Consider the following 13,015-nt stretch of genomic DNA (forward strand, 5'->3'; position numbering starts at 1 on the left):
GTGACTCCTCAGGTTCACCTCAGCATCCTCCTTGACTCCAGCAAGGATGAACAGGTGAACTGCCTTGAAAAACCATATGTGCAGGGTTCTGATCTGGTTGTTATAAACAGTTTATAATCAACAACACTTATTACTCAGATTTTTCCACCCACTTCAATAAAGATTGCCTCCAAAAACTCAATCCATTTAATGGATGGTGGCCTGCTATCACTGAAGATCTTCAGAAGGTACAATGAAGGCAATTCCAAAAGAGGAGTCCAAATACATTTTGAGAAACTATACCATCAGAGAAATGTCTAGACACTTTGAACTGTTAACACACTAGGTGGATATATTTCCAACAAACAGATTTTGATAAAAGAACTCATCTTGAAAAAAAATCTTTGACATACAGTGCCTTTTAACTGTCTTTTATAACCTTAAATGTCTGTCCCAAACATTAAGGTGTGGGTTTGGGGGAGTTTTTTGTTGGCTTATGTTTTAAATGTCAAAAGTTTGGTAAATCTTCTGAAAACAGTCACCCCACTTTGTCCATTCTTCCCAGTGATCCCATAGCAGGTGAATAAGCCCCTTGCCATTGGAGGTTGAGGCTCGTCCTGCTGGACAGGCAGCCTCATTGGCATCCACTCACTGCACAGGAGCTTTTGGTTCCATCAGAGTACAGAGTACAGGGCTGCCTGTCATTCATTCTAAAGTTAGTAAGATAGTCTTAGGGATAACCAACCTGTTTAATTAATGTAAGCTTTTTGTTCTTCTTTGGATTCACTAAATGTATTAAGAGAGCCTAAAGAACTTTTATTTATAGCATAGTGTACTGTAATATTTGTGTGTGCTCGTCCCTATATCCTAATTTATAATTTAAGTTTATTTTCAGATTTGCCTGTTTTTTGTGTGTGTATCCTACCTCCAGCTTTCCTAAAAAGTGTTTGAACTGGTTTGCCAATATACATAAATATATAAAGAATGAGAGGGAGTCCTGAAAGCAGGGAAATAATAAAGCCAGGGATAAGATTCTGTGCACAAAAACATGTACCAGCAAATTCGGGACAAGATGGTGGAGTAGAGGGACCTTGAGCCCACCTTCTTTTATGAGCCCACCAAAATCACAACTAACGGCTGAACAATCATCAATTAAAGAAAAAGCTGGAACCTACCAAAAAAGATATTCCACATGATATAAAGAAGAAACCACAATGAGATGATAGGAGGGGTGCACTCGTGATGTAATCAAATCCTTTACTACCTGGCGACACAAAAACTGGAGAATGATTATATCACAGAACTTCTCCCACAGGAGTGAGAGTTCTGAGCCTGACGTCAGGCTCCCCAGCCGGGGGCCTGGCATCAGGAAAAGGAGCTCCCAGAGCATTTGGCTTTGAAGGCCAGTGGGGCTTGATAGCAGGAGCTCCACAGGACTGGGGGAAGCAGAGACCTCACTCTTAAAGGGCACATGCAGAATCTCATGCACCTGGAACCCGGGCAAAAGCAGTAATTTCATAGGACCCTGTGCCAGACCTACCTGCTGGTCTTGGAGGGTCTCCTGGAAGGTAGGGGGCAGCTGTGGCTCACCCTGAGGACATAAAAACCAGTGGCAGATACATTAGGGAGTATTCATCTTCATGAACTCTTGCTGGAGGCTGACATCTTGCTTGGGTCATTAGCACCAAAACCTGGCCCTACCCAACAGCCTGTAGGCTCCAGTGCTGGGACACCTCAAGCAAACAACCAAGTGGGCAGGGACACAGCTGCATCTGTCAGCAGACAAGCTGCCTAAAGACTTCCTGAGCCCACAGCCGTCTTTGGACACACCCTTTGACACGGCCCTGCCCACCAGAGGGCAAGGAACCAGCTCCACCAACCAGTGGGCTGGCACCAGCCCCTCCTGCCAGGAAGCCTGCATAAGCCTCTAGAGCAGCCCCATCCAGCCAGGGGCAGACACCAGAAGCAAGAAAACTATGATCACACAGCCTGTGGAACTGGGTCTGCAAACAGACTGGTCCCTGATCCTTCAGGGATGAGAGGGAAGTGTACTGCTGGGACATACAGGACATCCCGCTTCTCCAAGGTTGAGAAATGTAATTAACCTACCACACACATAAAAATACAAGTAGAAATTTAGACAGACTGAGGCAGCAGAGGAATATGTTTCAGATGAAGGAACAAGATAAAAATCCCTGAAGAACAGCTAAGTGAAGTGGAAGTAGGCAGTGTACTCGAGAAAGGAGTTCAGAGTAATGATCGTAAAGATGATCCAGGAATTTGGGGAAAGAATGGATGCACAGAGCAAGAAGTTAGAAGTTTTTAACAAAGAGTCAAAATATAAAGAGCAACCAAACATTAATATAATAACTGAAATGAGAAATACACTAGAAAGAACCAGTAGCAGAATAAATGAGGCAGAAGAATAGAGCAGTGAACTGGAAGACATAGTACTAGAAATCACTGCCGTGTAACAGAATAAAAAAGAATGAGAAGAAATTAGGACAGTTTAAGAGAACTTTGGGACAACATCAAGCACACAAACATTCCCATTATAGGGATTCTAGGAAAAGGAGAGAGAAATGGCCTGAGAAAATACTTGAAGAGATAATAGCTGAAAACTTCCCTAACCTGGGAAAGGAAACAATCACCCAAGTCCAGGAAGCACAGAGTCCCATAGAGGATTAACCCAAAGAGAAACGCACCAAGACACATAGTAATCAAATTGACAGTACTTAGAAAAAATATGAAAAGCAACAAGGGAAAAGCTATAAATAATGTACAAGGGAACTCCCATAAGATGGTCAGCTGATTTTTGAGCAGAAACTCTGTAGGCCAGAAGGGAATGGCATGATGTATTTAAAGTGATGAAAAAATCTACAATCAAGAATACCCATGGGCTTCCCTGGTGGCTCAGTGGTTGAGAGTCCGCCTGCCGATGCAGGGGACACGGGTTTGTGCCCTGGTCCAGGAGGATCCCACGTGCCACGGAGCGGCTGGGCCCGTGAGCCATGGCCGCTGAGGCTGTGCGTCCGGAGCCTGTGCTCCGCGAGGGGAGAGGCCACAGCAGTGAGAGGCCCGCGTACCGCAAAAAAAGAAAAAAAAAAAAAAAATATCCAGCAAGGTCCTCATTCAGATTTGATGGAGAAATCAAAACAGACAAGCAAAAGATAAAAGAATTCAACATCACCAAACCAGTTTTACAACAAATGCTAAAGGAACTTTTCTAAGGGGAAAAGAAAAGGCTGCAACTAGAAACAAGAAGATTATGAAATGGAAAAGCTCACTGGTAAAGGCAAACATATGACAAAGGGAAATTGTCCATACACAAACTAGTAGGGAGGTTACAAAACAAAAGTAGTAAAATCATCTGTATCCACAATACGCAGTTAAGGGATACACAAAACAATTAGATGTGAAATATGATATCAGGGACCTCCCTGGTGGTGCAGTCGTTAAGAATCTGCCTGTCAGTACAAGGGACACAGGTTCAAGCCCTGGTCCGGGAAGATCCCACATGCCATGGAGCAACTAAGTCTTTGCACCACAACTACTGAGCCTGCGCTCTAGAGCCCACATGCCACAACTACTGAAGCCTACATGCCTAGAACCCGTGCTCCACAACAAGAGAAGCCACCACAATGAGAAGCCCACGCACTGCAATGAAGAGTAGCCCTCACTCGCTGCAACTAGAGAAAGCCTGTGCACAGCAACAAAGACCCAATGCAGCCCACCAAAATAATTAATTAATTAAAGGAAAAAAAGAAATAGATCAAAAACAGTAATTGTGAAGGGAGGAGAGTACAAATGTGGGGTATTTAAAATGCAGTTCAAATGAGATCAGCAACTTAAAACAATCATATATATTTATATTTATGTGTATACACACACACACTGCTATACTAAAACCTCATAGTAACCACAAACCAAAAATCTATAATACATATACATACAATAAAGAAAAAGGAATCCAAACATAACACAAAGATAGTCATCAAATCACAAGAGCAGAGAACTAAGAAGAAAGGGACAAAAGACCTACAGAAATCCAATAACAGAATGGCAATAAGAACATATATATTGATAATTACCTTAAATGTAAGTGGATCAAATACTCCAATCAGAAGGCATAGACTGACTAAATGGATACAAAAACTAGACCCATATACGTGCTGTCTACAGGAGACCCACTTCAGATCTAGAGACATACAAAGTAAGGGGATGGAAAAAGGTATCCCATTGCAAATGCAAATCAAAAGAAAGCTGAAGTAGGAATACTCATATCAGACAAAAAAGACTTTAAAATAAAGATGGTTACAAGAGAGAAGGACACCACATAATGATCAAGGGATCAATCCAAGAAGAGATACAACAATTGTAAATATATATGCACCCAACATAGGAACACCTCAACATATAAGGCAGATGTTAATAGACATAAAAGTAGAAATTGACAGTAATAATAATGGGGGACTTTAACACCCCACTTAAATCAATGGACAGATCGTCCAGACAGAAAATCACTAAGGAAAACACAAGCCTTAAATGACACATTAGACCAGATGGGCTCAATTGATATGTATAGAACCTTCCATCTGAAAGCAGAATACACATTTCAAGTGCACATGGAACATTCTCCAGGATTGATCATATGTTGGGCCACAAAGCAAGCTGTAGTAAATTTAAGAAAATTGAAATTGTATCAAGCATCTTTTCAGACCACAACTATGAGTTTAGAAGACAACCAGGGAATTCCCTGGCAGTCCAGTGGTTAGGACTCCATGCTTTCACTGCCAAGGGTGCATGTTTAATCCCTTGTCAGGGAACTAATATCCTAACAAGCCACCTGATGCAGCCCAAGAAAAAGAAAGAAAGAAAAGAAAACAGCCACAAGAAAAAAACTGCAAAAAACACAAACACGTGCAAGCTAAACAATATGCTACTAAACAACCAATGGATCACTGAAATAATCAAAGAGGAAATCAAAAAATACTTAGAAAATCATGAAAACAAAAACACAATGGTCCAAAACCTATTGGACATAGCAAAAGCAGTTCTAAGAGGGAAGTCTATAGCAGCACAATGTTACCTCAGGAAACAAGAAAAATATCAAATAAACAACATAACCTTACACCTAAAGCAACTAGAGAAAGAACAGTCGAAACCTAAAGTTAGCAGAAAAAAAGAAAGAAATGAAGATCAGAGCAGAAATAAATGAAATAGACACTTTAAAAAAATCAATAGAAAAGATCAATGAAATAAAAGCTGATTCTTTGAAAAGATAAACAAAATTGGTAAACCTTTAGCCAGACTCATTATGGAAAAAAAGGAGAGGGCCCAAATCAGTAAAATAAAAAACGGAAAAGCAGAAGTTACAGCCAATACCACAGAAATACAAAGGATCATAAGAGGCTGCTACAAGCAACTATACAGCCATAAAATGGACAACCTTGAAGAAATGGACAAATTCTTAAAAAGGTGCGATCTCTCAAGACTGAACCGGGAAGAAATAGAAAATATGAACAGATGAGTTACCAGTACTGAAATTGAATCAGTAATTTAAAAACTCCCAACAAACAAAAGTCCAGGACCAGATGGCTTCAGGCAAATTCTACCAAACATTTAGAGAAGAGTTAACACCTACCCTTCTGAAATGATTTCAAAAAAATTGCAGAGGAAGGAACACTTCTGAACTCATTCTATGAGGCCACCATCACCTTGATACCAAAACCAAAGATACCACAAAAAAAGAAAAGTACAGGCCAATATCACTGATGATCTTAGATGCAAAAATCCTCAACAAAATCAAACCAAATAAAAAAGAAAATCTAGCCAACTGAATCCAACAATACATTAAAAGGATCATACACCATGATCAAGTGGGATTTATCGCAGGGGTGTAATGAATTTTCAGTATCTGCAAATCAATTAGTGTGATACACCACATTAACAAGTTGAAGAATAAAATTATATGGTCATCTCAATAGATGCAGAAAAAACTTTTGATAAAATTCAACATCCATTTATGATAAAGAGAAAAAAAAAAACTCCAGAAAGTGGGCATAGAGGGAACCTACTCAGTATAATAAAGGTCATATGTGATGAGCCCACAGCTAACATCATAATCAACAGCAAAAAGTTGAAAGCATTTCCTCTAAGGTCAGGCACAAGACAAATGCCCACTTTTGCCTCTTTTATTCAACATAGTTTTGTAACTCCTAGCCACAGCAATCAGAGAAGATAAAGAAATAAAAGGAATCCAGATTGGAAAAGAAGTAATTAAATTGTCACTTTTGCAGATGACGTGATACTATACATAGAAAATTCTGAAGATGCTATCAGAAAACTACTAGAGCTCATCAATGAATTCTGTAAAGTTGCAGGGTACAAATTAATACATAGAAGTCTGTTGCACTTCTATACAGTAACAACAAAAATCAGAAAGTAAAATTAAGGAAACAATGCCATTTACAATCACATCAAAAACAATAAAATACTTAGGAACAAACCTACCTAAGGAGGCAAAAAACCTGTACTCTGAACATTATGAGACGCTGATGAAGGAAATTAAAGAAGACACAAACAGGGCCTCCCTGGTGGCGCAGTGGTTGAGAGTCCGCCTGCCGATGCAGGGGATACGGGTTCGTGCCCCGGTCTGGGAGGATCCCATATGCCGCGGAGCGGCTGGGCCCGTGAGCCATGGCCGCTGGGCCTGCGCATCCGGAGCCTGTGCTCCGCAACGGGAGAGGCCACAACAGTGAGAGGCCCGCATACCGCAAAAAGAAAAAAAAAAAAAAAAAAAAAAAAGAAGACACAAACAGATGGAAAGATATATGATGTTCTTGGATTGGAAGAATCAATATTGTTAAAATGACCATACTATCCAAGGCAATCTATAGATTCAATGCATTTCCTATCAAATTTCCAATGGCATTTTTCACAGAAGTAGAACAAGAAATTTTAAAATTTGTATGGAAACACAAAAGACCCCAAACAGCCAAAGCAATCGTAAGAAGGAAGAATGGAGCTGGAGGAATCAGGCTTCTTGACTACAGAGCTACAGTAAGCAAAACAGTATGGTACTGGCACAAAAACAAACATATAGATCAATGGAACTAGATAGAAATCCCAAAAATAAAGCCATGCACATATGGTCAGTCTACATCAAAGGAGGCAAGAATATACAATAGAGAAAAGGCAGTCTTTTCAATAAGTAGTGCTGGTAAAACTGGACAACTCTGTGTACAAGATTAGAACATTCTCTAGCACCAAATACAAAAATAAATTCAAACTGGATTAAAGACCTAAATATAAGACCAGATACTATAAAACTCCTAGAGGAAAAAACAAGCAGAACACTCTTTGACATAAATTGCAGCAATATCTTTTTTGATCCATCTCCTAGAGTAATGGAAATAAAAACAAAAATAAACAAATGGGATCTAATTAAACTTAAATGCGTTTGCACAGAAAAGGAAACCATAAAATGGAAAGACAACCTGCAGGATGGGAGAAAATATTTGCAAAATGATGCTACCAACAAGAGATTAATTTCCAAAAGTACAAACAGCTCATACAGCTCAATATAAAAAAAAAAAAACCCAACCCAATCAAAAAATGGGCAAAAGACACTGAATGTCTAAGTAGACATTTCTCCGAAGACATACAGGTGGCCAAAAGGCATATGAAAAATAATGCCCAACATCGCTAATTAGTAGGGAAATGCAAATCAAAAAAAAACTATAATGAGGTATCACCTCACACCAGTCAGAATAGCCATCATCAAAATGTCTACCAATACTAAATACTGGAGTAGGTGTGGAGAAAAGGGAACCCTCCTACACTGTTGGTGGGAATGTGAATTGGTGCAGCTACTATGGAAAACAGTATGGAGACTTTTTTAAACTAAAAGCAGAGTTACCATATGGTGCAGCGATCCCACTCCTGGGTATATATCTAGAGGAAACGATAATTTAAAAAGATAAATGCACCCCAATGTTCATCGCAGCCCTATTTACAGTAGCCAAGAGATGGAAACAACCTAAATGTCCGTCGACAGAGGAATGAATAAAGAAGCCATGGTACATGTATACAATGAAATACTACTCAGCCATAAAAAAAGGAAATAATGCCATTTGCAGCAACATGGATGGACCTAGAGATATATTAAGTGAAGAAAGCCAGATAAAAGACAAATATTATACGATATCGCTTATATGTGGAATCTAAAAAATGATACAAATGAACTTATTTACAAAACAGAAATAGACTCACAAACATAGAAAACAAACTTATGGTTACCAAAGGGGAAAGGGGTGACAGAGGGATAAATTAGGAGTTTGGGATTAGCAGATACAACGTACTATATATAAAACAGATAACCAACAAGGACCTACTGTATAGCAAAGGGAACTATACTCAATATCTTGTGATAACCTATAATGGGAAAGAATATGAAAAAGAATATGTTTATATGTGTAACTGAATTACCTTGCTGTTTCTTGGGTATAATCTATAAAAATTTGAAAGTACCTGAGAATTCACCATTTAGGCAATTTATAACTAAATTTTCACAGTTATCAAATTTGCACAGAAAGTTTTGTTGTTCGTTTTGTTGTTTATCTGCTTGGGTTTTATTTTCAGTTACAAATTCTGAGACAATTGAATTGGTAAGAATTTGACGTTTTTTTCCCAAGTTAAAGTTCAGCTCAAGATTAGTGGATTGGAAAAAAAAGGTTAAACAAATGTATTTTCTTCTGGGCAACTTACTGATAATTTCTTGGAACGATTTTAATGAGAAAAATTAATATAGGTGTTTTTCTGTGCTTAGCTATTTCTAGCGGCTGTGTACTTACTTCAACCATATTATTAATTTCTTATTGCCAAAATGAGTATGCCTTATTTTAATCTTTTTGTGTAATTATGTGTAATTGTTTTTTTTACTTCTCTCTGAATGAAGGCTGTAGAATGAGTCAGAAGCTTTAAAGAACCCAGTGTTTTCCAAAAATTTAACCCAACATTTTAGATCATATCAATATCTGTACTATTCCTCAGTTAATGAATGTACAAATGTAATTAGAATATTTTTAGAATATAAGGAGCTAATACAGCTGTTTTCAAGACTTCTGGGTTTATTATTGTTTCTGCTAAATACTATTCTGTCCTTAGCTTCTCAAAGAGAACACTACTTGTTAAATATAAGCTAATTTCCTTAACAAAACTTGATATTTTGGGTTATGTGCTCTTAGAATTAAGACTAACAAAAGTACTAGGTAAATTTTATATTTTTTAACCCAAGCTCAAAAAATTTATGGTAGAATATAGAATAATTAAAATATATGATGTGAGTAGATAATAAAATTAATAATTGAGAAGTAGACAGTAATACCTTTTAGGTATATAGTTTATATCAGTTCTTTATATTTGAAAAATCAATTTGGGTATAATTGATATATAGTAATTGTAGAATATGATTTATTCTGTTGGGCAGTTCTGTTTATGGATAAAATATAATCAGAGTAATTTTATTCCCATGAGATAGCTTATTAACTTGAGGAAGGTTATATTTCTGTCATTGAATTAGTTAAGTTTATTGGAATAAAAATACATGTATAAAGTAAAAGGAACTCAGTGTATAACAGCTGTGTTATTCACATTAGAAAATGAAAGAACAAAAAACAAAGAAAAAGGAAATGTAGGAAGAGCTGTTCTCTGATTATGAATAAGTAAACCAGACTATCTTTAAATAACTTAATTGGTATCACTTATTAATAAGATCTTTGCTTCCTCCCCCCAGATCAAAGATTCTAAATTGCCTGCATATAAAGATTTCTGTAAAAATCTACCATTCCCAACATATTTCCCTGACGGAGATGAAGAGGAGCTACCAGAAGATTTGTTCGATGAAGACCTGTGTCATCCTGGGGCGCCTTCTATTACGTTTGCCTGACCTCATTGGACATGACAGACTCCCATATGTCCTGTGAATTCTGATGAACCAGAACAATAATATAACCAGGAATTATGTTTTCTTTTCTTGGTAACAACATACCACACTGGTTATCTTTGTCAAGGGCATAAATTTATCATTCATCCTCCAACTGAATTTCATTTAAAAAATTACCACATTAAGCAAATCAGTTAAGTAGATTGAATATGCCGAATTTAGATGGACCGGCAGTTTGCATATTAGTAAAATCTTTGTAATTTGTGGGCTTTGTTCTTTTTTTACTATGTATTTCTCAAGTTATCTTAAATGTTTATAAATTTAGCTTCTTTTACTAAAGATTTGTCTTTGTGAAAGGGTGGTTGTGGAACAATGTCAAATCATATGGGGACTATGGTGTTACCTATTTAGGTAAAAGAAACTATTTCCTGAGTCCGAAAAAGAAAAAGGAATTGAGATTTTTATCTAGATTATAGAAATGTTTATGTCATAGTTAAAGGCCTGACACAATAAGATCATAAATTATGGGTCTTATTTACACTTCTGTTGGGAGGTATAGTTATTTTTTAGTTAGATCACTCAACTGTTAGACAGGTGTAATTATTTTTCCTTTTTTTTCAGCCATGCCCTGCAGCATGCGGGATCTTAGTTCCCTGACCAGGGATCCAGTCTGCCCCCTGCAGTGGAAGCTCAGAGTCTTAACCACTGGACCACTGGGGAAGTCCTGTAATTATTTTTTCTTGATGCCTTCCAAAAGGGATTTGAAATGGCATGGATGTACATTCAACAAACTTTTTTTTTTTTTTTTTGTCTTAGTTGAGTTTCCATTGTGGCACGTGGGCTTTCTCTGGTTGCAGCAAGTGGGGGCTACTCTTTGTTGTGGTGAGCGGGCTTCTCATTGCTGTGGCTTCTCTTATGGAGAACGGGCTCTAGGCATGCAGGCTTCAGTAGTTTGGCATGCGGGCTCTAGAGTGCAGGCTCAGTAATTGCGATACACGGGCTTAGTTGCTCCGTGGCATGTGGGATCTTCCCAGACCAGGGCTCGAACCCATGTCTCCTGCATTGGCAGGCAGATTCTTAACCACTGTGCCACCAGGGAAGTCCCTCAACAAACTTATTAATCACTTATTACTCAAAATGTTAATAGCTCCTGGGTTTCTCTTCATTGTATGGAATGAAAATGTTTACTAATGGCTACTTATAACAGATAATTAAGCTTAAAAATGTTAAGTATAAGCAGGCCTCATTTAACTACTGGATTTCCTCTGGACCAGATTCCTGAGGATCCACAGAGTCTAACTTTTTAAAGTCCAGGTATCTTCTGAGACTTGATTCACATGGCCACCCAAGAGACTTAATAACCACAGTGTTAGACCTTTTAATAACAAGTCCATTAGTTATCAGGAAATCACACGAAAACCTAACAGTATTTTCCTGCCCACATTGCATTTCTCATTCTTAGTTTTAAATCCAACTGTAGCCACATCTCTTTTAAAGTTTTCATTTATACTTCATCTCTTTTCATTTAAGACTTGTGACTTTGATGGTTCTGGTGACTGAATACAGCATCAATATACAAACATATAATAGCAATATTTAATTGGGAAATTCTGTGGGAGGAAAGTGGATACCATCCACAACAGCAATTTTTTAAAAGGTTACTGAGAAAAAAAAGCCTGACAAATATTCTAAGGTCTTATTGGAGAAGATAAGATGTTATTGAAGGACATAAAAGATAACCAAGATAGTCCTCTCCATTTTGTAAGTTATGAATGAAAAGACTTAATATTGTAAAGAATTCAGCTCAATCATATTTTTAAAATCTCAACAGGACTTACCATAGAACTGCTGAAACTGATTCTAAAATTGATATGAATGTGTAAATTCAAGAATAACCAAAACTTAAAATGGTACCCATTAGTTAGGTTTGCCCCATACTATGATTAGGGACTATTTATATGTATTTAACTTTGAAATTCTGAATACTGTATGCATCAATTCTACTCCTTTAATTAGCTGCATTTGACCAAAAGATTTTAGTGAACTTATAGATACGTCAAGGTTACTGAAGTTACGGGAAGCAGCTGTTATCTTGCAAAACAAATGAACAGTTATTGCTGGGAGAACATAAACTCTTGTTTCTGAATAAGGTATTTGCAGGTTTGTATCAGGAGTCCCTAACCTCTTCTGAATGAAACACTGTGTTTAATTGCCCAGAAGCCATTGATGGGGGGAATCATTACTCAGGAAGGATGCTTTACACAGTGCAGGAAAGGAATCATATCTGAAAGTAGCCAGATGACAGAAGGAGAGCCAGGACATATGGCATTTTGAAGAAGGCAGGGAGTCCTCTCCACTAGAGAGCTTGACCCAGACCCATCACCATCTTCCTCTAGAGTTTGTGTTACCAAGTCCAAGCTTGTGCTGCTCACCCCATGACAGGCCAGTAAATCAAGACACAAGCTGTTGGGGCAAGGAAAGCCAGCAGACCAAGAAGATGGTGGACTCCTATCCCAAAGAACCATCTTGTCTGAGTTAGAATTTAAGTTTCTTATATAATAAAAGCAGAGGGAGTAAAGTCAAACATTTCCTGGTTCCAGCCAGCCTCCGGAGGGGATGTGTTAATTCACAGGTGGGCCTGGTCCAGATGTTTCCTGTGAGCTAAACAAATCTGGGAGGCAGGGTTCCCAGAGATGGGAATTGCATATACTTTAAGCTTGTAGGCAACATCCCTTTAGTGATTAACTTGTAATGGAATACAAAGGTTCTTCCCTATTACAATTCCCCACTGCCAATGTCCATTCCACAGTCTTGTGGGGAAAGGGTCAAAGACTGCTCTGGCTACTTCCTGCTGAACAGGGGCAATGAATATTCTTTAGAATCTTTAGCAGTAAAATCCTCTTTCCTTTTTTATCTACAACCATTTGAACCTGATGAAACTCCTTAGCACTTTGTTGTCTAATTTGTAATTGAACTTGGGGTTGGGGTTCAGTTCCAGTTCCCAATACATATACTAAGTTCCTGTGCTGTTTATTTGGAAAAAATTAAATAGGTTGACCCCTCTCTGGCCATAATGAAATTACCATTTAC

The 13,015-nt window shown here is 38.0% G+C and overlaps 1 protein-coding gene across 1 annotated transcript in view; it reads left to right on the forward strand.

Annotated features, from left to right (window-relative positions):
* The window catches only part of MRPL3 (mitochondrial ribosomal protein L3), a 43,855-nt gene extending 33,666 nt beyond the window's left edge, over positions 1-10,189 (forward strand). The window contains exon 10 of the mRNA XM_060099030.1: positions 9,776-10,189. Within this exon, the coding sequence (XP_059955013.1) occupies positions 9,776-9,928 (153 nt within the window). The 3' untranslated portion in view covers positions 9,929-10,189. The remainder of the gene's footprint in view (positions 1-9,775) is intronic.
* Positions 10,190-13,015: the final 2,826 nt, after the last annotated feature.

Source organism: Mesoplodon densirostris, chromosome 5, assembly GCF_025265405.1.
Source record: "Mesoplodon densirostris isolate mMesDen1 chromosome 5, mMesDen1 primary haplotype, whole genome shotgun sequence".
NCBI classification, from domain to species: domain Eukaryota; kingdom Metazoa; phylum Chordata; class Mammalia; order Artiodactyla; family Ziphiidae; genus Mesoplodon; species Mesoplodon densirostris.